At 38.7% G+C, this 26,763-nt stretch overlaps 2 protein-coding genes across 4 annotated transcripts in view; one reads left to right on the plus strand and one right to left on the minus strand.

The window, feature by feature from the left end:
* nhsl1a (NHS-like 1a) overlaps positions 1-13,208 on the minus strand; it is an 89,735-nt gene extending 76,527 nt beyond the window's left edge. Inside the window, exon 1 of the mRNA XM_052145856.1 lies at positions 12,840-13,208. Within this exon, the coding sequence (XP_052001816.1) occupies positions 12,840-13,140 (301 nt within the window). The 5' untranslated portion in view covers positions 13,141-13,208. The remainder of the gene's footprint in view (positions 1-12,839) is intronic.
* A 3,152-nt stretch (positions 13,209-16,360) lies between these two features.
* Positions 16,361-26,763, plus strand: part of LOC127656863 (intersectin-2-like) — a 42,708-nt gene continuing 32,305 nt past the window's right edge. For all 3 annotated transcript variants that reach the window (XR_007972212.1, XM_052145386.1, XM_052145387.1), the window contains exons 1-4: positions 16,361-16,545; positions 24,466-24,546; positions 25,538-25,630; positions 26,693-26,756. Coding sequence is in view for 2 of the 3 variants with exons in the window: in XM_052145386.1 (XP_052001346.1) it covers positions 24,540-24,546; positions 25,538-25,630; positions 26,693-26,756 (164 nt within the window). In the remaining variant the exon portion in view is untranslated. The remainder of the gene's footprint in view (positions 16,546-24,465; positions 24,547-25,537; positions 25,631-26,692; positions 26,757-26,763) is intronic.

The following is a 26,763-nucleotide window of genomic DNA, read 5'->3' on the forward strand; positions in this document are numbered from 1 at the left end:
TGTGGTATCTGGCACCAAGACATTAGCAGCAGATCCTTCAAGTCCTGTTAATTGCGAGGTGGAGCCGCCATGGATCAGACTTGTTGGTCAAGTATATCCCACAGATGCTCAATCGGATTGAGATCTGGGGAATTTGAACTCTTCATTGTGTTCCTCAAACCATTCCCAACAATGTGTGCAGAGTGGCAGGGTGCATTATCCTGCTTAAAGAGGCCACCATCAGGAAATATTATTGCCATGAAGGGGTGTACCTGGTCTGCAACGATAGGTGGAATGTGTCAAATTGACGTCCACAGGGTTTCCCAGCAGAGCATTGCCCATAGCATCACACTCCCTCCACCAACAGTGCATTCAGTGCATTGAACTGGTGCCTTCACTTCCCTAGGTAAACGGTGCACACGTACACGGCCATCCACGTGATAAAATAAAATGGGACTCATCGGGCCAGTCAACCTTCTTCCATCGCTCCAAGGCCCATTGTAGGCTCATTCGATGGTGGACATGGGTCATCATGGGCAATCTGAACAGTCTGCGGCTACGCAGCCTCATACACAGCAGGTTGCGATGTTCTGTGTGTTGTGACACATTCCTCCCATATCCATCATTAAAATGTTCTGTCACTTGAGCCACAGTAGACCATCTGTCGGTTCGGACCAGACGGGATGACCTTTGTTGCCCTCGCACATTGATGAGCCTTGGGCGCCCAACAACTTGTTGCCGGTTTGTGGTTTGTCCCTCCTCTGACTATTGTCGTAGGTACTCACCACTGCTGACTGGGAGCACCCCACAAGCCTTGCCATTTCAGAGAAGCTCTGACCCAGTCGTTTGGCCATAACAATTTGTAGTCATTCAGGTCTTTACTCCTGCCCATTTCTCCTGCATTCAACACATTAACCACGAGAACTGATTGTTCGCTTACCATCTAATTTACCCAGACCTTGACATGTGACCCTGTTAGGAGATGATCAATGTTATTTGGTTCACCTGTGAGTGGTCATATTGTTTTGGCTCATCGGTGTACTATATAAAATCTGTTGTAAAAATTAGATCTGATCTAAGACATTAAAACCATTAATGACATTAACAGGACTGTACCTCTCACGTCTTTTATGTGTTAAATTAAATATTCTCCCTACCCTGACTGAGGTCCATTATTCCGCATTCCCATCATTCTATGCTTTTCGTAAGTACATGCCATTCTCCTTCCATTACTGTAATTCCATTAGACCTCTTCCTTGTGTTCTATCAAATTAGATTCTGTTAGAAAATTGACAAGTTAAAATTTCACCAGACGTGAGCTACTCACTGGCTTACAAGAGCCTTTCACATTAAGTATGCTTTTAGTCTGGCTATTATTGAAATTCAAACTTTTTAAAGTCATCATTAGAAAAGTTTCTTGATGGAGCAAGAAAGAAAATAGGGGTACCTAACTCATACCCAGTGTATTCATGGATGAATCTCAGAAATAAAAACATAAAATAATTAATTTAACAAATGTCACACTATACACAGGTATATATATGTATATATATATATATATATATATATATATATATATATATATATATATATATATATATATATATATATATATATATATATATACCTATATACACACACACACTGGCGGCCATAAGTTTGTAATAATGTACAGATTTTGCTCTTATGGAAAGAAATTGGTACTTTTATTCACCAAAGTGGCATTCAACTGATCGCAATGTATAGTCAGGACATTAATAACATGACAAATTACTATTACAATTCGATTTTCTTTTTTTTCAGAACTTCTTAAACTACTTCAAAGAGTTCTCATCAAAAAATCCTCCATGTGCAGCAATGACAGCTTTGCAGATCCTCGACATTCAAGCTGTCAGTTTGTCCAGATACTCAGGTGACATTTCACCTCACACTTCCTGCAGCACTTGCCATAGATGTGGCTGTCTTGTCGGGCACTTCTCACACACCTTACAGTCTAACTGATCCCACAAAAGCTCAATGGGGTTAAGATCCATAACACTCTTTTCCAATTATCTGTTGTCCAATATCTGTTTCTTTGCCCACTCTAACCTTTTCTTTTAGTTTTTCTGTTTGAGAAGAGGATTTTTCTTTGCAATTCTTCCCATAAGGCCTGCACACCTGAGTCTTCTCTTTACTGTTGTTTACAGTTTCTATTTTTACAGTTTCTTTTTTGCCATTTTTTACCTAATATTGATCTTAAGACATACAAGTCTATTGCATATGTGGCAACTCAAAAACAATCACAAAGACAATGTTTAGCTTAATTTAACGAACCAAATAGCTTTTAGCTGTGCTTGATATAATAGCATGTACACTAATAAAGGGGAAATCAGCTCTATTGAAAGTACTAAACTGATCAACTTAATACTATTATGTTTGAGATTAGGACTTATCATATTGCGTAACATAGTCATCAAAAAGTGATATGATCCCATTGCTATGAAATGTTCAAATGGACAACGTGATTTTTACTGCTTGCTCAATTAACTTATTTAAAATTAGCCAATGCAACACAATTCTTTACAATTTGCTTTCAATTTAATTTGTAATGCGTGTGTGGGAAGCAGGAGAAGGCAGACGGGAGGTTCAGATCCAAAAGCGGGTTTATTAACAAGCTTAAACAAAAATAAACAAACACTGGAACAAAAGAACAGTCCACGATGGGAAAAATCAAACTAAAGCACGGAAGAACTTAAAGAAGCTACACAGGTTGGGGAAACATTCACGAAGGGCAGAACGAACACGAATAAACATTCAACAAACATCCGGAGAATTAGAATACCAAGAGTGAAGATCGGGGAACGGGAATAGCGAACATGAAACGAAACAACGATCGACAAAGGAAAGGGAAAACAGCTTGGTTTAAATAAACAGACACGATAATGACAAAATAACAAACAGGTGCGGACAATAACACAGAGCGGCAGGGAAGAGGATCGGGAATGAAGGGAAGTGTAGTTTATACACGGACAGTGAAACACGGGGCGGACAACAAGGAAAACGTGACATGGAGCGTGATCAGTGACGAGTGAAACAGAAAACATGGGGCAGACAACACGGGATCGTAACATAGCCCCCCCTCAAAAGGACCGGATTCCAGACGGTCGAAGGAAACACAAAAATAAATAAACCAGGGGGCACAAGGGAAACAGAGACAGACCAAGGAGGGACAAGGGACACAGAGACAGACCAAGGAGGCACAAGGGACGGACAGGCAGACCAGGGAGGCCGAGAGGGCCGACAGGCAGTCCATAGGGGTATGAGACGGGGAACGGGTCAGGTGGCCTGGGGGGCGTCCACCGGGTAGGGACAGGTTTAGGAGGCCAGGGAGGTGTCGACTGGGCAGGGACAGGTTTAGGTGGTCTGGGAGGCGTCAACCGGGCAGGGACAGGTTTAGGTGGTCTGGGAGGCGTCAACCGGGCAGGGACAGGTTTAGGAGGCCAGGAAGGTATCGACCGGGCAGGGACAGGTTTAGGGAGCCTGGGAGGCGGAGCGGCCACTGGGAGAGCTGGCGGAGCCGCGTGAGGCGGAGCGGCCACTGGGAGAGCTGGCGGAGCCGCGTGAGGCGGAGCGAAGGAGGACTTCAGAGGCGGAGCAGTCAGAGACTTGGGTGGCGGCGCCGAAGAAGGCGCAGGCAGGGCCGCAGGAGACCCTGGGGGCGGAGCAGAGGCAGGCAGAGCCATGGGGTACACTGTGGGTGGAGCCGTAGAAGGCTTGGGAGGTGGCGCCGTGGAAGGCGTAGGCGGAGCCGAGGGAGGCTCGGGAGGTGGAGCCGAGGGAGGCTCGGGAGGCGGAGCCGAGGGAGGCGATGGCGTAGAAGGCTCAGAAGGCGGAGCTGAGGGAGCCACTGGAGGTGGAGCCGAGGGAGGCTCGGGAGGCTCGGGAGGCGGAGCCGAGGGAGACGATGACGTAGAAGGCTCAGAAGGCGGAGCTGAGGGAGCCACTGGAGGTGGAGCCGCGGAAGGCTCGGGAGGCGGAGCGGAGGGAGGCGATGGCGTAGAAGGCTCAGAAGGCGGAGCTGAGGGAGCCATTGGAGGCGGAGCCGAGGAAGGCTCAGGAAGTGGAGCTGAAGGAGGCTCTGGAGGTGGAGCCGAGGTAGGTTCAGGAGGCGGAGCCGAAGGAGGCGAGGGCGAAGAAGGCTCTGAGGGCGCTGAGGTAGGGTCCACTGAGGGAGGAGAGGTAGGGTCCTCCTCAGCGACGCCCACGGTTAACGGCGAGCCGCAGGTCCGCAAAGTCATCTCCATGAAGCCGCGGAGAGTCCACTCGCGCGTTGCCGGTGGCAACCGCTCCCTCAGTGAGGCGTTCAGATTGCCCTTGAAGAAGACCACCAGGGCTGAGTCCGGGAAGTCAGAGACGTTTGCCAGCTCGAGGAAGTCGCCAATGTGGTCCTCCACCGGTCGGTCCCCTTGTCTTAAGCAGAGCAGCCTGTAGTTCGCTTGTTGTACCGCTGGATCCATTTTGGTCGATCGTTCTGTATTGCGTGTGTGGAAAGCAGGAGAAGGCAGACGGGAGGTTCAGATCCAAAAGCAGGTTTATTAACAAGCTTAAACAAAAATAAACAAACACTGGAACAAAAGAACAGTCCACAATGGGAAAAATCAAACTAAAGCACGGAAGAACATAAAGAAGCTACACAGGTTGGGGAAACATTCACGAAGGGCAGAACGAACATGAATAAACATTCAACAAACATCCGGAGAATTAGAATACCAAGAGTGAAGATCGGGGAACGGGAATAGCGAACATGAAACGAAACAACGATCGACAAAGGAAAGGGAAAACAGCGGGGTTTAAATAAACAGACACGATAATGACAAAATAACAAACAGGTGCGTACAATAACACAGAGGCGGCAGTGAAGAGGATCGGGAATGAAGGGAAGTGTAGTTTATACACGGACAGTGAAACGCGGGGCGGACAACAAGGAAAACGTGACATGGAGCGTGATCAGTGACGAGTGAAACAGAAAACATGGGGCAGACAACACGGGATCGTAACATAATTAGAGGGCAACTTGTCTTGAGCTACAGGATTATATGGGTACTGGCTCATGCTATAGACAGTCTTTACAGGGATGAAAAGCCAACAAAGCAGTCTCACATTTCAAATTAAAATTTACTGGCTTTGAAAGGAGAGACATCGGTGAAAGAGAAATATGAGTCAGTGTATGGAGGTGAACGGAAATTGTTTGTTCATTTAAATATTTGTTCAAAAAGTGTAGAAAGTGCCCAGTTGACTGGGGCAAGCAAGCGTTACATTGTGTCAAGATTATTAATGAACCATGTGAAATTTCAGCACACTGTGGTGCTGCAGTGTAATTCAGCATTGCCTATGGCAGGTAAATGTGCGAAGGAAAATCAATTTGCATTGTTTCAGTAGTGTTTTTAATAGTCGACTTGCTGGAGCAGAACGATTACTTTATTAGTTTATTACTCTTGCATACCCCTAGTATAAATATGTTACAATTTAAATTATATATAAATATTTTATTTTTTGTTTGTTTATTTTTTTTTGGCATAACAGTAATCAGAATGACATTTCTTTGGATTACAGTCAAGACAATTCAGGGGATGGGTTGATGTGCTTTATTGGAGCAGAGGAATCAAGCAACATAATATAATAATTAAAAATGTAAAATAAATAACACAAACTAACGAGTTTCGGCTAGCAGGTTTTCATCAGAAACACATTTAAAACAACTTTGACCAACAAAAGCACGTTTAAACAACCAATCATATTGGGCTCTGGAACTGAATCCAGCTAATGCCTCCCTACAAATTTTAAAGATAAGTTGCTGGATTCCTCTGCTCCATTACTGTTGTTTCTATACATGCACCTTGTGAGTGGGTAAAGTAGTGCCAGATCTACTTCTACAATTGACATGCTTTACTGTCATGAAAATTATGTTGCAAAGTAAAAAATAAAAACAAAATAAAACAAATACATTATTGGTTCTAAAACAGGCTTCATTGTCTTTATGCAAAATTATTGTTTATTTTGATTTTCTTTTGATTGTGTGGTGAAATATGCCCTGGACATGTTCTTGATATGTTTTATGACAATAGAAAGGTAGTATGTAAATACTAAGCCCTCTGCTTCCATTTATAAAACTCACTTATTTCCATGAAGCTGCAAACAGAACCAGTTCCCAACAACAGCTGGCAAAAAGGAAATATAGTAACTCCTAAGGGTCCATACAAATTTGTCATGAAATAAAAACAAGCCCACCAAGATGAACTTTGCAGCAGTTGCAGTGAGTCATCCATTGTCTGGATAGGAGAGATATGTGGTACAACTGTCTAAACAACATGATGTCACAACAGAGTCAAGAGTGCAAAGCTTTCCCAGATGAGAGTAACAGCACACTGGTCATGAGTTATATTCCATTCATTGGGTGGGAATTTTATATATAAAACAAAAACATGTTCAGACCTGAAATAAATGTAAATGTACATACTTAAAAATAAGTTAAAGCTTAAGATGAAAAAGAACAGGGAGGAATAAGGAAAAGGAGCAAGAAGTGATCATGTTAAGGTGAATTGTAGGTAGCATTCTGACAACAATTATTTTATCTGTGTAGTTATCAAGTAACTCATCTTTTTAACAGTGGCTAGAAACTGTGAAGTTTTCAAATATCTAAAATGCATTTAAAAAGCAACAATTGTTTCATTTTTTTATATATATCTTGCCATTATTGTGGAGAGTACTGTCAGTTTAACAGCATGTTTATGTGTACAGTTTATTGCTGTAAGTAAAATATTCAAGAAAGCGTACCTCAGAGGTTTCTAAACAGATAACAGATTTTTCATGGATTTGTATAGATTCATTCACCAAGGTTGCAGCTTTTAGATCTAAAAAACTCTCTGCTCACATTCCATTAGTCCCCATCGAAGCAGAAAATAAATAAAAATACAACAATGTTAATGTCCATACCATCTGGAAAAAGACAGTATGTGGAAAAGGATAAACAATTCAAATAGAACTGTGTAGAGAATAAACAAACATTTAAGTGTGTAGTTTTTTCCGATGTTAAAATGCTTTCTCCTCTCTCAGGCATAGACAAATTTAAAGTAAGCCATTTGTAGGTTGGTTTTGCTATCAACCAAGAAAATCACTTTGGCTCAGAAACATTGCTGTGTATGTTTGAGAATTCTGACCAGTCCAATCAACATGATCACACAGGAACCGACATGTTGCTTCCAAACGTTCATGCATCCTGAAATGTACCCCATTCTACAAACCCCACCCATATCAGATATTTTTGCATAAATTCAAACATAATCACCTTAGTCTATTAATAGAATGTCATGTGAGCAACCTCTTGAGACAAGGGTTAATTAATAATTGAGTTTACATAAACAATAGAGAGCATGATTCAGAGGTTGCATTTTCGCTCTAATAATACATTTTTACCCTACTGACGGTTAGGTTAAGAATGTGCGACATTTTCACAACACTTTCAATTTTGGCCACTGGGGGCCTTCAGCCTACATAAGTGCTGAAAACATATCTGGTTTCAACATGCTTTCCGCCTGAAGACAAACTCTGAGAAATGGGTTACACCGTGTCCTAACCAGACACGACGTCACAACATGCAATAAAAGGTATCTTTTTCATGTTAAACAATGTTTTTGGCGACAAACGATGAGCAACAGCGACAGGGCTTTCTATTTTTGAAATGGCTTCTATGTCTGCGACATCGTGCCACACGGCGCAGTCAACAAATTGGTCTAAAATTATTCTTATTGCGGTATATTAAAGCCGGCATCTCACTAGCCGGTTCACAACAACTTGATTTTTACTGTGGGTGTTACACACCTAACAGGTCTCATTCTCTTCAGTCAGCGCAGTCACACACACAAACACAAACAAACAGTTTCAGAATGGCAGAGAGGAGAGATAACTTTTAGCTCATTCTAAATATCTCTCCATTTGAATTGAATATAAACAATCACAACAGACTGAATAAATGTGATTCATAAAGTAACTTTTCCCTGTGTATGTGTGTGATTGTGTATTTATCCCCTCTGGTTTGCCGTAGAGAGTGTTACGGCGCTTATATTCAGTTGCCTTCAATAAACAGACTGTTCCGTCTGTCATTGCTATGTTTTCTACATTTTATTTTCAATTATCCTAGTTTTAGTGTATGAATATCACGGTGCTGCATTGTGCCTAGTGTGGACAAACAGATTGCTTGTCACTGGAATCTAATCACGACGTGTCTGTTTAGGACAAGGTGTTAGACCTGCTCTGAGCAATGGTGGGAGGAGTGTGGAGGAATATAGTAGCTGGATTTCAGATCCAATGGTAATTGTGGGGGTGAGTGGTTGAGCACCCATCTGGGGGAGAGAGAAAGTGGTAAGGACATCCACCTGAGATGAATTGTGACTAATTACCATTTCTATGTTCACAGTGAGAGTCAAGGTAGATGAAAGACCAGTCCACAGAAAGAGGGAGAGAATACTGCCCTACAAAACAAAAAGGCAGTAACTGCATTTTTGGTCAAAAAATTATAATTTTCATGACATTCAAGGCATCCTTTGTTATGTGACAAAACATCTTATCTCAAATGTGTTGTTTTGGAGAAAAATGGTAGTCGTTTGTACAGTAACTGCAAAAAGCCCTAGTGAAACAAAGCATGAGTACAGTAACATCCATTACTGTATTCTTGTTATGTTTTACCTAACAAAAAATAACCGTGTTGCTGTGCAGTGAAGTTACTGTTTCCATGGTGAACACACACAGCTGACTTCATGGCATCCTCACGGGACGGTTTTAACATTTGCGATTTCACCCTTCTAACTTCACACAAATTTTGTTTGAGATGGCACAAAGCCGGGGAAAGAAGATGGTCGAACTGGCGTTGAAAAGAAAATACCTGGAGAATGGTAAGTAACAGTGACAGATTAAACATTTAGAGGCTAGGCTATCACAATATAAACGCCTGTCAGCCGCCAGGGCGGGACTTCCTCTCAGAGGTCCATTCAGATAGCATTATGCTAATTGACAGGCGATGTTTTAAATAGCTTTGCTTACCTGCCCCTGATCCTCTATGCTCCTAGCTGTAACTTTATCCTCTGTAACTTCACATCATCGCCGATGCCACGTCATAATTTTGTTGTTCATGTCACAAAGTTATAATCCAACCAGCGGTGGAAAAATATTCAATAACTAGAAAAGCATGTGGTCCTATTCAAAATAAATTGTCCCCATTTGGGCCTTGATACAGCTTAGCAATGTTCAGCACCAGAACAGCTTCCGGGTGGACAATATTGACCTAAAATGGTCAAATTAGTTTGGGTTTGGTATATCCATGTTCAGGAAAACAAATGGTTTCAATTATTTCAAATACAGTGTATCTAACACACCCAGAGCCCAAGTTGTGGCAAAATAATTTTTGGAGAATCTGTAGGTACTGCCTTTTTCCTTGGTATGGTGCCACGTTTTTGGTAAGTAATACAAAGCAAGAATACAGTAACTACAAAATAGGGGTAAAATATCAAATTAAATATGAGGATTGCGAACTGCCCAAGACCTAAGACCAAAAAGGAGGTGAGACAGTTCTTGGGGCTGGCTGGGTATTATTGGAGGTTTGTGCCTAATGTTTCTGATCTCACCAAAAAGGGAGCTCCGCACACCTCTTCACACAGGTAAAAGCGGCACTTTGAAGTGCGCAGCTTCTGCACTACCCTGATTTCTCTCTCACTTTTGTTTTACAGACGGACACATTTGACAGGAGCGGCCGGTGCTGTACATTAGTCAAAGGCTCTCTATGAGAGAGAATTAGAGTACCATAGAGGAGTATTTGGCCATCAAGTGGGCAGTCCTCACTCTCTGCTACTATTTGTTGGGATGAGTATGCACCCTCTGTTCGGACTATGCCCTGCTACAATGGCTCCACAACATGAAGGATGCCAACCCCGTTAGTATCTGGCACTCCAGCCATTTAAGTTTGAGGTGGTCCACAGACCGGGAGCACAGATGGTTGTCGTAGACATCCTCTCAAGAAAAGTGTGGGGGGGGGGTCCAGCGGTTCCCCCGGCCTGAGTTGGACGGGTATTGAGGGTATGTGGCTGTGAGGGCGTGGTCGAAAGCCTGTCTGGGGAAGAGAGAAACCTGAGATGATTTGTGACTAATTACCATTTCAATGTTCAAAGTGAGAGTCAGGGGAGACTGTGTATTTGTGATCAGAGACTTTTTATGATTATTGCTGAAATGCTGGAATTGGTTTAAATTTATGCTGAAAAGCAGTATTTGTTTGATATACTGTATGCTGGACAGCAATTTCTATTTTATTTTAATAAAATCTGACTCACTTGGATTATGGAAACCAGCTCCCACTTCCTCCTTTATCTGCCTGACAACAAACATTTGTTACAGTAAACAATACGTGATTTTACTTTATAGTAGTTATTGTGAGAATAAACAGAATCAGACCAATCTCACTGACCTGTCTTTTCTACATGCTATTAAGAAAAGTTTATTCCAGGGTTTTTGCAGTAAGTGACATTCTTAAACATCATGTAAACGAGAACAGCATTTTTCTTAAGCGTTAAAGGGATTTAGAGAAAGCGATTTAACACAACTAGGTTTCTCCAGGAGAATGTGACTCATATGGCCATATAAACACATAAGCGGCTTTCTGAAAGTGTTGCAGTGAAATTTCATGATGTGGAGAAAGCAAATTTCTGACCGATTCGCATGTATACGGGAGTAACGAGTAAACCGCTAACGGTACACGTAAACGTGAACAATGCTTTTGTTTCTTAAGAAGCTTTCTCTCAACAAATGCCTTTCTGGTGTTTATGTAAATGTGCTCACTGTAAATTTGGTGACAGTTGTTTAAATTATCTTCAGCTAAACTTAATCTGTACTTACTGAAATTCTAACCACTGCTCCCAGTGGCTGAAGCAGGAAGTGTTTTTTTAAAGTACGAGGTGAAATGTTTACAGATGGGGTGACTAAAGCGAGTTGTAAAATGAGTTGTTTTTAGTTGTAAATTATGTACTACAGTAAAGAAGAATGCATACTTTTCTCCCCAAACCCCAACTCTAAACGTAACCATCGATGGAGTAAAGATGTAATCTCAGAGTGAAAATGGAACCTCAAAAATCACACTCGTCATAATTACATAAACGTGATTACTTCCTGGTTTCAATTCTGGATGAGATCTTGAGTCTATGAGGTTGCACCACAGAAAAAAGTAGGCTGAACATATCTGAACTGATGCAAAAATGTCTGATAGAAGATGTCGCTTGTCAGTAACTCTGCACAATTATATTGGAGCAATTGGTAGCAAGATGTCAACTTCCCTTTGTGATCATGTTGACAGATAATACCAGAAACATTTTCGTAGTTCATAATCGGATTGGACAACATATAATGGATTCCCTTTGGACTTTTCCATATTATACTGATGTTATTTCTCTTTGGCTTAACGTATCATCTCCATTCTATTATGAAACTCCATTGTCAATAGGGTTCTATTTAATATACACCAGACAGGGAATTGGCTAGGGCTGGACGTCTGCAGCACACATGTATCCACTTATCGTCTGTTTCCTACACTCCACTCACCTTGCTTTGGGCTGAGCTCATTGTTTTCTTTGGAAGTGAAAGGATTGCAGGGAGTTGGTGAACAAAAAGTGCAACATATTGACCACAGAGATATACAGGAATACGTGGACACAGAGAAGGCATTGAGAAAAAGGAGATAAGGAAGGCTCATTATACTGCCATTGTGGACAAATCCTTAACAATGGCCTCTTTGACAATGTATCTGGTTTTGAAAATGAATGAAACATGTTCTTGGGGAAAAAAAATGAATTAAAAGTGGCAGGGTTATCTGATCTGTAAGGCCAAAAATTAAGTATATATCTTTGCCTTGTGTTCCTTTGCACCTTACAAGCAAAGCCATTATGCTTTGCGATGTATATTATTTGCAAGGTTTTAAAAAGGAATATTCTGGGTTCAATACAAGTTAGGCTCAATCAACAGCATTTGTTGCATAATGTTGATTACAACAAAAATACATTATGCCATGATGATGTAATGTAAACAAACCCTAAAGAAACTGTAAAAATTATGATTTAAACAACTTTACAGCACAAATAATACATGATTTTTAACAGAAGATTTAATGTACGTGCTTTATAAAATTATAATTTGTGCTTTTAAACCCTTTCAGAAATTGACCCCATTCTTTCCATTTTAAATGCCTCACTGTAACCTCGATGTTTGCTTCTTTTTATAAGAAAAGGAGGGTCGAGTGGATATTAATGCCACAAATGCTGTCGATTGAGATTAACTTGTTTTGAACCCAGAAAATTCCTTTAAATAAAGATTTAAAATTGCATTGTGACAAGGGTCTCATAACAAAATATATGCACAATCATTCAACTGTATCAGGCTTATTACTCTATATGCAAGAGAAATATACAATCCAAATAAATCCCAGAATGGCCAAAACACCTTTGCAATTTCAAAAAACTTGAGACCCAAGAATAGCACATCTCATTTAATGGTGTGCCAACCAACCATTATAGTTGCCACATTCTGTCCCACTAACCTCTATGGATTCTATCCTAATTGGAGTTGCAATTCAGCCTTTAGGAATGGAACGTGTTGGGCAATGGGAACAGCATACAAAACTGTATTTTCAACTACAAATAAATGTGCAACCACAGGTGTCATGAGATAAAAGTGCAACATAGCAAAAGTAATTTGACTCCCAAACAATGCCAAGCATCTATACAGATATGTGGAATTAATGATCTGGAATGATGCATTGCGGTTGAGTGAATGCAAGGCAAACAACTCACGGATTCCGATCCTCTTGTGGTTGAGTTGTAGTACAGTCTCCTGCAGAGAATCCAACCTGTCCTGCAGCGCAGAAGCTTTATTGATCACCAGAGCTGCTTCGGCGTGAATCTCCACAAAGATGCTGCTGGCGTGTTGCGACAGATCGGACAGCTGATGGAGTATGTTCGTCAAAGTTTTACAGTTCACAGCATCCAGGGAAGGAAATAAATCCCCATTAAAAACACCAGCATCAACGTCTAATCCTTCTCTATTAAACCTGCAGAGGCTCCGTGGCCCCACTATTCTCTTATGAAACGGCATGTTTAGTGGAAAGATCCAGTTTTATTGGTTCAATAGCAATTAGTCCACTTGTCCATTAAAAGTGTGAAATGATCTGCATTCAGGTGACTTAACCTGTTCTGCAAACATCTTGACATCCTTCCTCATGATTCAAAGGATCCTGCTTCCCGCATTCTTCTGAAGAGAGATTTCTTAAACTTTCTTCTAACGGGATCGACAGGGGAAACTTTGAAAAGCTGGAATCTGGAGGAGGACTGTGCGGATCTGGAGTTTGAGCCCAACAATGGACCTCTGCGTCAGATTATTTATTACAATAGTTCAGTGGCATGAAATTATGTTTTACACATTTATGCCGAACAATAAAATAAAACGGAAATGACCAAATGGTCGGTTTTGATACTGATTTTAGATTTCTAAATTTAATGGGCCTGAGATTCAGGTCTTGTTTCTTTTTGGCGCCTCTAAGGTCCACTGAAATCAGGAGAGACTGAAGGATGAAGCCAATCTTTTGACACTTTTGTAATAGTGTATTTATGTAGCCTACCTTTGCAAAGATCATATTAAACATCTAGCTAAAATTAGAAGGACTGAACATTAAGAAAGATTTTCTATAGTTTATTAATTTGTTTATTTTGCTTAAGCTTCATGAAAAGTGTGCTGTGCTGGTGAAGTGCGCCCTCGTGTGGAGTTTGACAAAAAACAAATGTATTGGCCACCTACAGGATGTTTCAATCAATTAAATTACATTTTGTGTGTGTTTATTCTAAGAATATATTACAACAGAAAACATTATTTAATTTTATTTATTTAAAGATACATTTGGGATGATACTCAGTGTCGTAACGTATGGAGTATAGAGGACGAATCCTGCAAAACGAATAAAGAAATAAATGCACCAATCAAATATAATGGTTGGGGAAATGCAAAATTAAAAGTTGTATTTTACTTCTATTTTCAAAATTTCTTTAATCATTAATTTGTTTCTGTCTGCAGATCCGTATTTATTTTTCCTTCAAGTAACATGCTGATGAGTTGTCAATCAAACATCAGTAGACCTGCACGCATAAATGAATTAGCGAAGTTAGCAGCTACATTTGACATGTAGAACCATTCATTCTCGAAAAATCACATGTGCATGCATCTATGGCAAGCCGTTTTAACATTTAATCATTTTAACCTACTAGTCTGAAGAGGACATAATCAGCAGACAACGTAGTTCTACATTCAACCGTTACGGAGAGACTTTGCAGGTCTCTGGTTATATTGCTAGTCTGATTTCTCTGTTTGACTGACATCGTCTCATTAGCATGTTGCGCGAAGGATAAATTAATACGTCAATAAATAAATATTTTTTAAGTAGAAATACAGATTTATTTTAATTTTTTTATTGGATTTATATATTTATTGCAGGTTTCAGCTTCCATAAAATGTAGCCTGTCTAGTTATCACTTTCCAGTGGCATATTTATTTTGATGAAATAACTATACGTTATGTATATGTTTTATAAAATACTGTGTATAAAATATAAATACTAAAGTTAATTCAAGGGAATTTTATTTTTCATTTAGTTAATTTGGAGTCATGAAAACGTATTTTATACATTATTCACAGACTGTGATTACTGTCTTTAGCCTACCCTGCAAACGTGTGAAAAAGGTCTATTACATTAGATTTTTTAAATTATTTTTTTAAGGGGATAGTTCACCCAACAATGAAAATGCTCTCATCATTTGCTCATGTAAATGTGTATAACTGTCTATCTCCTGCTAAACACAAATCAAGACTTTTAGAAGAATATCTCAGCTCTGTAGGTCCATATAATGCAAGCGAATGGTGATCAGGCCTTTGAAGCTTCCAAAAGGTGATAAAGTCAGCATAAAAGTAATCCATACGACTCCAGTGGTTTAACTCATGTCTTCTGAAGCGAACCAGTTGATTTTAGGTAAGAACACACCAGACTATAACTGCTTTTTTCATTGTAGGCTATATCTTGCCAGTGTACTCTCTAAGAATGATCATGATTTTAAGCTTGATTACAATTCCTAGTGCTTCACACATGCGCAGAGCTCTAGATGGCACTATAGGAACTGTAATTGAGTTGGAAATCATGATCACCAAGGAGACTACTTGACAAGATGTACAGTGAAAAAGGAGTTACATTTTGAGCTAATCTCACCCAAAACCAACTGGATAGCTTCAGAAGATATTTATTAAACCACTGGAGTCTGATGGCTAATGTTTATTCTGACTATATCTGCTGTTTAGAGCTTCAAAGACCAGATCACATTCACTACGATTGCATAGACATAGAGCTGAGATATTCTTCTAAAAATCTTTCTTTGTGTTCTGCAGAAGAAAGAAAGTCATACACATGGGATGATATGAGTAAATTATGAGAGAACTCAACTTTTATTGGAAATTCCTTTTGAAGCGATTTTACAGTATTTATTTGTTTATTTGTTTATTAAAAGGATCCCCATTAGCTGACGCAGAGACGACAGCTAGTCTTCCTGGGGTCCAAACAATACATCCAAAAGCCAATAATTACAATCACAATTACTCACAAATATATCATATATAACTACACACAAAAAAATAAATAAATAAATAAAATAATAAAGAATAACATAGCACATAATGCAACCTCACTCAACCAATCCAGACGATATTATGTTGAAAACCAATACAGTCTTAGTCTTTTTTTAAAACCAGTTTTACCCTTGATTTCACGAACCACAACAGGAAGATTATTCCAAAATACAATTGACCTATAAAACACAGTCCTCTTCATAGAGTCAGATTTAGGTAGGGGTAAAGAAATCTGTCGACTATTCACCCCTCTTGTGTAATGTGAATGCATATCCGAACAATAAATTATATTATCATAAAGAAATTTAGGAATCCGAGTGTTAATAATTCTATGAAAATATACTAACATATTAACAGATAGTCTATTCTTGACCACCAGCCAAGCAAGACGTTCATGCATCTCTGCAACACTAGTTCTCGAAGAACAACCAAGAACCAGTCTTGATTCTTGGTATAGCCAAGTATGACTCTCCCTCCCGAAATGCCATTGCGAGGCGAATGCATCTCGTTTGGAACGCAGTCTCTTCAGTGTGATGTGTTTTTCAACAGATAGAGGGCAGCAGTGTGTCAGCTACACATTGCACTGAATGGCACTCAGCCCCTCCCATCAACTCTTAAAGTGCCCGTCCCAGTCGTCAGCCATGTTGTTTGTCTGACAGCACTGTATAGCAACAGGTTGTCAAAGATTCTCAATAAAAGCAGTACTTAAATACAGACAAGACACTCTGAAACACGTTTATCGTACAACGGATATCTGAGGACAATGTAAAAGGATATGTTTTCTTCCCAAGAGATGTCGCAAAGTTAGTAATGCCCATTTCTCCAATGATGAGTAATGTGAGTACCTCCTGCAATTCTTCATTTTGTAATGATGTTTAAAAGTCATTTATAATAATTAGAATACGTATTATACATTATATATATATATATATATATATATATATATATATATATATATAATACATGATGCATATGTTCAATATTTTAAACTCATTAGGTTTCACAGTTGCCGTGGTGTCAGTAGTTTTGTTGAAAATGTGTTCAGTTTCGCACACTTCAAAGTCTTTCAGAGCTTCATGTTACAGTAAGCCCTCATTGTTTAGAATACGTCACAGTCCGTTTTAAATAACTATTTCAAAGCGCTTTCAAACATACTTGCTTGACTAAAACCTGCAGGGCCAGTCGCAAACTCGTCTGTCTGCCTTTCACTCCTGCAGAATTAAAAGCAGTGTATGATGCAGCTGAACAAAACATGTTAAAGTGAGTTCTATTCGCTTTTATGTTGGTTATTTTAATGCTGAATTTATTTACATATATGACCAGTTAATACTGATAGGCTAATAGATGTTTGTCATAAAGAACATGTCTCAGAGGTCGACCGATGTAGGTTTTTTAATTGCCGATGCCAAAATCCAGAGAGCATGGTGGCAGATATAATGCTGACACATCACATAATTTAATATAATAGTAAATGGCATGTACATAAACTGGCCAAACATTTTTTATTTGGCATTATATTTACTCAAACTTTAACACAAAACATTGGCTTTGAAAAAAAAAAAAGAAACGAAAAATGATGGTAGATAGCAGTTGCCCCTGGTTTCTGTTTTGTCATCCCATTTTAGTAGCCTAGTTGTTTGCACATATAGAAATTGGAATTGGCCAAATGGGAACATTTATCGGAACTCAGAATATTGGCCGATTTATCGGCCATGTTGACCACTCGTCTCAGAACCTATTGAGTTCCCTATACCTAGACTGTATCTTTGGGAATCATAGTTGTGCAATATCTCTGGCTGATGTCCATGAATCAGGTCAGAGTTTCATGTTCTTTCATTTGTGTCAAAACTACAGAATGGATATCCCATTGAAAATCAGTTTAATTTGAATAGACCTGACTTCACTTAGGCTGGAATGCACTGACAGTAGTAAGCTGCTATCTGAAAATGTATATGTTAGGTTATACTAGGCAAATCAAATATTAAGTGTAAATACTGACTGGGCCCTAATCGGTCCTTATCTGTCTTGTCCTTGGTTCAGTCAAAGAATAACTTGTCAAAGCATAATGGCCTATATTGTTTTTTTGCTCTTTTAAGGTTAATGGTCAAAGACATGCTCTATGAGGCTACAGATGTCCAAGTCATATTTAATGTTATTATTATTATTTTCTAAATACTTGTTGAAGATCACATGTATTTTTTTTCATAGCCAGGAATCAGTTTTGATCAGACATGATCACTGTTGCTTAAAACAGATAATAGCATAATTTGATTTGATTTGCTAAAAGGAAGAGACATGTCTCTGGAGATGTTGGACATCATTAAAAACCTTTAAAGGGTCCAGTCCACTGATGTTTCGTTGATGTTTATGTGGAGTGTGTATACTGGACAGCTGTCTTACTGTTTGTTCAGGCTTTACTGACGTGACCTGTATGACCACTTAGAAATGCAGCCTCAAATTCTTTTTTTCTTTCTTTCTTCAGGGTAAGACAGTTCTCAGAATGTAGAAACGCTTTGGCTAGTTATCTGGAGAAATCTCAAAATATGGATGTAATTCAGTTACATGGACAACATTACTATTGGACATATTTTGGGAGTAGATATTTGTTTAGTCTATAAATGTGTTACCTCATCTATCTAAATTGCTCAAAGTGTAAAAAATAGTAATTTTTATAAAATGTATCAATTAATGAAGAAGAAATATGAATGGACTGCAAACAATATCAGTTGCAATCCCCCTCATCATCTCTGGTAAGATTGTCAGATTTGTTTTTTAAATGAGCAAGGCACTACCCACTCTTCTACAATCAATGCTTTCATTAATAGAGAATTGAGAATTCAGTGGCAAGCACAGAAGTGAAAGGTCTGACGCACAGACTGGGTTTGTTGGTCTTAATGTCCTCTAACTACTCGGTCGCAGCTCCAAAGCATTCACACAATATTGTTTATGACCGCTCTATGTCCTGTTTTGTTTTTGCTTGCCTCTAACTTCCTTCATTTATTTGTGGTTGTTACATTACACATAGGGTGGAGGCAGGAGGTTGTGGAACGGCCCCATGACCTCACAATCTATCTTTGAAACTCTTGCTTCATACACATCATTAATACAAAGTGTGTGAAGGTAGAACCACAGAACTACATTGTTGGATTGTGCCAACACTGTCTGTGCTGCAGTATTTCAGCAGACTTGCAATAAAAAAAAATTAAATTGGTCACTGACCATTGAATGAAAATGTATGAGGGAGAGATCTCGATTTGTTGTGTTTATGCCCACTGTTCTATTTGGATCTGGCTAGATCTTGGATATTCACCATAGACCAGTCAAAGCAATATTTCACCATCTGCATAACTTGCAAATCCACAATAAACAATCATCCCAATCAAACTGACAAGTTAAGTCAACTGATGGTTCATCACTCCTTTGCTCATTGGATTCAGGATTTATTGCAAAATATAACACCGGTAGTTCAAATCAATAATAAGTTCTCAGAAACCTGGTCTATAAGTGCTCCAAAAAGCTGTGTATTCTCACGTTTACTCTATTCTATATACACTAACGACTGTACTTCACATTTTGATTCTGTAAAAAAATTTATGTTTGCAGATGACACGGGGGCCTGGGTATCTCAGCGAGTATTGACGCTGACTACCACCTCTGGAGTTGCAAGCTCGAATCCACTGTGTGCTGAGTGACTCCAGCCAGGTCTCCTGAGCAATCAAATTGGCCCAGCTACTAGGGAGAGTAGAGTCACATGGGTAACCTCCTCGTGGTCATGATTTGTGGTTCTCGCTCTCAATGGGGCATGTGGTAAGTTAAGTAACGAGCCACGTGACCAGATGCGCGGATTGACTGTCTCAGAAGCGGAGGCAACTGAGACTTGTCGTCCATCACCCGGATTGAGGTGAGTAACTGCGCAACCATGAGGACCAAATAAGTAGTGGGAATTGGGCATTCCAAACAGGGAGAAAAGGGGATTAAAAAAAAAGTTAGCAGATGACACAACACTGGTTGGTTTGATCTCAGATAACAACGAATCAGCCTACAGGAATGAGGTATCCTTCCTGACTGACTGGTGCTGTGCTAATAACCTCATACGGAATGTCTCTAGAACAAAAGAAATCGTGATTGACTTCCGGTGTTGATGGAATGTCCTTCTGCCACTGACCATAAATGGCCTTGAAGTTGAAAGAGTACACCGCTTTAAGTTCCTCCCGGACTACAATTTCTGCATCTCTGAAATGGGGTGACAACACTTATTATAAAAAATAAAAAAAAGCTTACCCAAGGCACTTTTTCCTACGACACCTCAAAAAGGATGGTATGCTTAATTTCTATAGGACAGTAATAGAAAGCATACTTACTTTTTCAATCACAGTGTGATTTGGCAACTCACAGCTCAACAGAGGAAGCTAAGTAGTGGCATTGTATGCGCTGCCTCAAGAATTATTGGATGCAATCTCAGTGCCATTTCTGACATCGATGTGGCCCCTATGCAGTGCTAAGGAAAGAAAAGATTGTACACATCCTGCCAAATCACCTCTTAACACCTCTTCCCTCAGGAAATGTCTTAGAGCTATTACATTATATACAAGTCCATACGTTTCCTTGATAGTACTTACTATAATATTATTTGCATACTTAATTCCTTTGGAATTCATTCATCCGCATCTAACACTTTACAATGATGGACTGTAAGATTTTGTGTTGTATTGAGTAGTATTTCTTAGAATCTTGATCCTTTATCTTGCTATGATCCTGCTATTGTTGTTATCAACATTGCTGATATAACGTCTGTTGTAATTATGTATACCCTATTGTCTTTATAAGCTCACCAAGAATAATTCCAGGCAACTACGTTGGTATGGAAATAAAGTATTGAATTGAATTGAAAATACCATAGCTCTCAGTAATACAGTGGTGGTTTCCCTTTGGCCTAGCTATTTGCTTGTGTATCTGAAAAGGAGATGTGTAAATGAGCACTATACTGTATGTAGTTAATAATTGGAATAATGTTGTTCTTATTTAAAGTCTACAATTTGTCCAGGATAACTCTAGGAGTGTGAAAGTTAAATGAGAGATATTTGAATATATAACATTCTTAAATGTATCTAATTTATGTAACACAGATTTTTTACATTTAGTCTTTTACATTGGCTTACCCAATACATGACACCAATCTTTATTTATTGCCATTATCTATATATCACCAGTTTTTTATGGAATGACATGCACCTTTTCACTGCAAAGATTTGTATTATGAAAATAAAAGCAAATAAGTAAATCACTGAATCTGTCCAGCAATGTCTATATAATAAAGGAAAGGTCATGCAACTTTCAACAGCCATTAGCGAGCACTGCCAGCAGGTTAGAGAGAGTGTGTGCGTGTGCGCGCTGGTGCGTGTGCGCGCTGGTGTGTGCGCGCGCTGGTGTGTGCGCGCGCGCGTGTGTGCGTGCGCGTGCGTGTGTGTGCGTGTGTGAGAGAAAGAAACAAAGAAAGAAAGAGAGTAATATGACACAGATGACAAGAATCCCTCGTCTAGGCCATCTTTTGGAATGTTGTCCTGTCTGACTGCATTCTCTTCCTCTGTAGAACTGCTCTTGCAGGCCTGCTAATTTACTGCCACACATCACTTTGTGTCAGCAACTTTCTTGCTGTGTTTATCATTTCATATCTACTGTTGTTTTATATTGCTATCAGCAATAGGTTTTGAAGATCAGATCTGACAGCTGTGATATACTTCAGGTCTGTTAAATGAGTGTTGTAATTATGATGGCCACAGTTCGTAGTGTAACTCTAGTAAGTGGATCGCTGATGAATTAGGAGTTTTTAAGGGCTTTTTAAAAATATAAAAATATTGCATTTCTTTTTTGGCATTCAACAATGTTAATTAACTTTAATTTAAATTAGGTTTTTGGTTTTTTTACCAAGTTAATCTGTTCTTGCTGCTTAAAGGTCAGGTGGTGTGACCTTAATATTTAAAATAACATTTTACCATAAAATAAAGAATATTTTAAGTTATTAGTTGTACATTGGTGTTTTTTGGAGTTTGCTCTTTTTTTTCTGTAAGTAATATATTCATATGTACCTGTTTAAGAGCAGCCTCTCAGGTATTTTGGAATTTTATAGATCCATTTTTCTTTAAAACCCATAAGATATATACATATAAAAAGATTATATATAAAAAAAATTAGATATATATAAAAAAATTATTATATTTGTTTTATCAAGACATTTATTTATTTATTATTTTTGCAGGTTTGGGCCTCCATATCTCACATTCCTTGTCCTTTTGCGAGATGCAGACAGATACACTTGTCCAGCAAAACTTTACATTCAATTAAATAGTTTTCTGGGACCGTAAAACATAAGTACTCTGTGTAAAAGAAAGAAATTCAGATATGTAACATGGAAGCCTGCCTATAATGCCCTTATATATAAAGGTGAGTAAGCCGGCGAATTGATAGAGAAGGCAAATTCACTGTGGAGTAAAGTGTACAGTGATGAGTGAGGGGTCTGAAATTTGAAATAAATCTTAAAGCTCCATGAAACACAGCATCCTACCTCTGAAGACACTTAGATGGGGCATTCATATACAACAGATCACCATAATCAATAATAGAGAGAAATGTGGCATCGACTATCTTTTTTCGGGCAGAAAAAGTAAAACAAGATTTGTTCCTAAAGAAAAAACCTAGCTTTAATTTAAACTTTTTTACTAGATTCTGTATATGAAGCTTAAAAGAAAGGTGATCATCAATTAAAAATCCTAAATATTTATAAGATGAAACTACCTCAATTGTTTTACCCTGATCAGTAACAATACTCAGGTCTAGGTCTCATTTTCCTTTTCCATTTTTCCTTTTCCATAAAAACCATTACTTTGGTCTACTCTGCATTAAGCACAAGCTTTAATTGATAAAGCTGTGCTTGCAGTATATTGAAAGCAGTTTGCAAGCATTCATATGCCTTCCTAATGGTAGCTGCACAACAATAAATAACCGTATCATCTGCATAAAAATTGAAAAATCCATGTTGGACATTTTCCCCCAGACAGTTTTTATAAATAGTGAATAAAAGTGGCCCCAGAATGGAGCCCTGTGGGACCCCTTTACAGATTGATAAATATTTTGATGTTAGGCCATCATCTTGCGTAGCTTGAGTCCTATCAGCGAGGTAGTTGATTAAACCAGCCCACAGAGTGCTGAGACAAACCTATACTGATCAGTCTATGAGCTAGTATGCTATGGTCAACAGTGTCAAATGCTTTGGACAGATCAATGAACAGAGACACACAGTGTTTATTGTCATCAAGTGCTTTGACTATATCATTAATTACTTTTATAGCAGCAGTGGTAGTGCTGTGTTTTTTCCTGAAACCAGATTGATGCTTAGATAAAATTGACTGAGCATTTAAATACTCTTTCATTTGTTCACTAACCAAAGATTCCAACACTTTGGCCAATGCTTAAAGTTTGGAAATGGGTCTGTAATTATTAGGCAAATTAGGGTCACCTCCTTTCAAAAGTGGTAAAACATAAACAGACTTCCAAACCTTGGGAATTTTGTTTGTGACCAGTGAAAGATAAAAAAAATGAGTCAGAGGTTCAGCTAGGATATCTGCAGCTAATTTCAAAAAGAAAGGTTCTAAGTGATCGGGGCCCGCAGGTTTTCGAGGATTCAATTGTTTCAGGGCTTTATGAACATCAGCAACATCAGTTTTGTCAGCAGTAATAAAGGTGTCATTTACAGGCTCCGACACTATAGGGGCAACAGAATCAAACAAGAACCCAGATGATATGAAATGCTCATTAAAACAATTTAACATTTCTACTTTGTCAGACATAGACACACCATTCTTAACTGGAGTCAACGGAAAACCTGTTGGTTTAGTCGATGCAGATAATGACTTAATAGTTTTCCAGAATTTTTTTGGGTCATTTAGATTCTCTGTGGTTTCAGATAAGTAAAATTCAGCTTTAGCTTTTCTGAAGAGTGAAGTGAATCTGTTTCGCAACCGTAATGCAGTGCATAGAGTGTACTATGTGTTAAATCTTTGTTTTGTCCTACTTTTGAGGCGACGCGTCATGGCACTTCTCCTCCAGTGTGGTGATTTAATTGAGTTTTGGTGTTATAACCAAAATAGTTCTTGAAATTGTCTTTTTTTCTGAAGACATGTCCACACTAATCCGTTTTCATTTGAAAACGTTCATGCTTTTCATCCACACTGGAACGGCATTTTCCTCCAATGAAAACAGAGCATTTTGAAAGTGTTCTCCATTACCACATTCTTTGGAAAAAGATGACATTTCAAAAACTGAAAATTTTGTTTTCAATGAAAATTAATTGGTGTGGATGTGGCCCGAGAAGTCCCCTGTACGAAAAAATAATGGTCCATCTCCGCAAAATGATGAATCATGTGAAATTATTTAGGCCTAATAAGATTTGTACATTATTTATTTATTTTTTTTTAAGCTGGAGTCTAAGTGAATGCTTTGAAATCAGTTTCTAATGTCATTAGGAGATAGATGCAGTCAGTCATAAACTGTGTAATAAGAGCTTCATTGTTTATTAAGATATTGCACATTTAGCTTTATTCCATTGAAAGCATTTCTATGGAGAATTTGGAAGTCTTACACCACCCATCGCACTTTCATCTCTCTCTTTTGCTGTGAGAGTGCAGGATGGAGATAGCAACAGCCCTGCACTTCCTTGCCTGCATTATTAATTGGTGGGCTCTTTTCTATGTGTGTGTGTAGTGCAGATGACTGAACTAGCCAGCTGAGACGAGGAGATCAGGACCGCTCTCCTCATATCCCTGCCACCTGCAGCCATGAATGGTAAGAGCTCTGCTTTATGTTTCCCTCTATTTGTGTGTCTGTTTGTGTGGGGTCAGGTTTAAGTGGTTTACGAGGACTTTTTTTAGGTTACAAACTGGTAATTACAAGAGGATTATGCTTTAAATGTGGTTTATGAGGACATTTATAGTGTCCCCATAATTCAAATAGCTTAAAAAACATACTAAATTATGTTTTACTGAAAAAGTAAAAATATTTTTGTGAGGGTTAGGTTTAGGGGTAGGGTTAGGGGATATATATCCTATACTGTCTATTTTGTACAGTATAAAAAATCATTATGTATATGGAGAATCCTCATAATGATAGCTGCACCAACATTTGGTGCGTGTGTGTTTGCCCACGTGTCCAAACCAACAGGACTTGTGTGTGCACACACATAGAGGACCTTTAGCCCCATAATGGCAATAGAACATGAGTCTTTCCTTTTTTTGTCATCTCACATTGCTGTTTGCAGAGTATGTTTTTGTGTGTGCATCAGTATAGCTGGTGCTAAGCTGCTCTCTCACATACTGCAGCATGCTTACACAACAGCGGCTCTGCCGTCTGCTCTGATTTCTGTCTGTCAGCAGCTGATCTGTCACACCGACACGTCACTATTGATTTAGTTGACCATAACTGACTTCAGCTTAATAGATATTTTAAATTGTATTTATCAGTGTTTATAGACTTTTTTTTTAATTGTAGGAACAATCTTAGCTATACTTGTTTTAAGGGACTTTATTGACCCCACCCATGGGTTTGACTTTACTTTGCTTAAATAAGTTCACATTTACTATATAGTGTGCTGTTCGTCAACATTTATTAACTAGAATAATATAGTAAATATGAACTAGTGTCATGATACTTGTGTGCAGAATCTAAATAAAAAAGCTGAATCTGTGATATGCATCTAGCAATTCTTATTGCTCCATTAGTTTAATTCCCTTCTCTCTTTCTAATCCCTTTTCCTCTTTCTGTCCCCCTTTCCTTTAAGGTGCTCAAAGTATATGGGCTATAACCCCAGAGGAGAGGAACAAACATGATCAGAAGTTTGACACCCTCTCCCCAGTGCAGGGTTTTGTAACAGGTATATGCTAGGGAACACTTGCTAGTCGTCAAATATTTATATTTGAAATGGTTCTTGTTTTAAGATGGTCTTATTCCGCATTCCTCACCTATTTAATTTTCCTATTGTGTAAAAACGTGACAAAACCAAGAAAGTGTAGACTACAATTGCATCTTTCATAGGTGTTAATGTTATGTGATGTTTATAGTCTTGTGTGTACATTAGAGCTATTAAAATGAACGTATTAATGCATGCGATTAGTTAATGTTTAACCTGTTACTTTTTTAAGAAAAATGTCTTTACCGTTAATACAGCATAATCCAGCATAAAAACTGGTTGGAATGGCAGAATCTTTGCAATGTGTCCGCCCGGAGTCATTACACTGATACACACATAACAGTGCTTCTGTGTCAGTGATACAGTGATGGGGAAAGAAGCTCTTAACGCTATAGCATGCAAAGCCTTAACTATCACAAAAATGTGGAATGGGACCTTTTGTCTGCAATCGTTTTTCATTTGGAGTTCTAAGCGGCGCTTAACGCTGGTGCTGACGTGGATCAAACGTGGCTTTGCGATTGCTGTAACAAAGGGGATGGCCATAGTCTGCTGGCTGACTAATATTGTGGAGGATGAGAGTTTAAGAGATGTAATTCCCATTCCAATTAATATGCAACCTATGTGTGAGCTTGTTAATTAGTCAAAATCCAACTTGGACTTTGGGAAATGTTTAACGTTACTTGAATTGGTGCTATTTTAGTGCATTTCTATCTTTATATTGTGGAAGGATTTGTTTGGAAAATGTTAGTAAAGCATTATATTGTTACATATTGTTTTGTTTTCTTTCCTAAAAAGGAAAACAATCACAGGAAAATAAGTATATTTAGTTTAAAATTTCAGCACTTTCAAAATGTGTGAATAACCATGCTTAACTACGAACAATTATGCTATTCAAATTTTTAATCGACTGACAACACAATTTATACATAAAAAAAGTTAGTTACGTTGCATGGATTGATGTGAGGACTTTTTTAATGTCCGATTCACTCAAGGAAGTTTTCATTCTCTCTCATTTTCTATGTTTAGGAGAGAAGGCGCGAAACTTCTTCATTCAGTCTGGGCTCCCCCAGCCTGTGCTAGCTGCGATCTGGTGAGAA

This window comes from Xyrauchen texanus, chromosome 16 (assembly GCF_025860055.1).
Source record: "Xyrauchen texanus isolate HMW12.3.18 chromosome 16, RBS_HiC_50CHRs, whole genome shotgun sequence".
NCBI classification, from domain to species: domain Eukaryota; kingdom Metazoa; phylum Chordata; class Actinopteri; order Cypriniformes; family Catostomidae; genus Xyrauchen; species Xyrauchen texanus.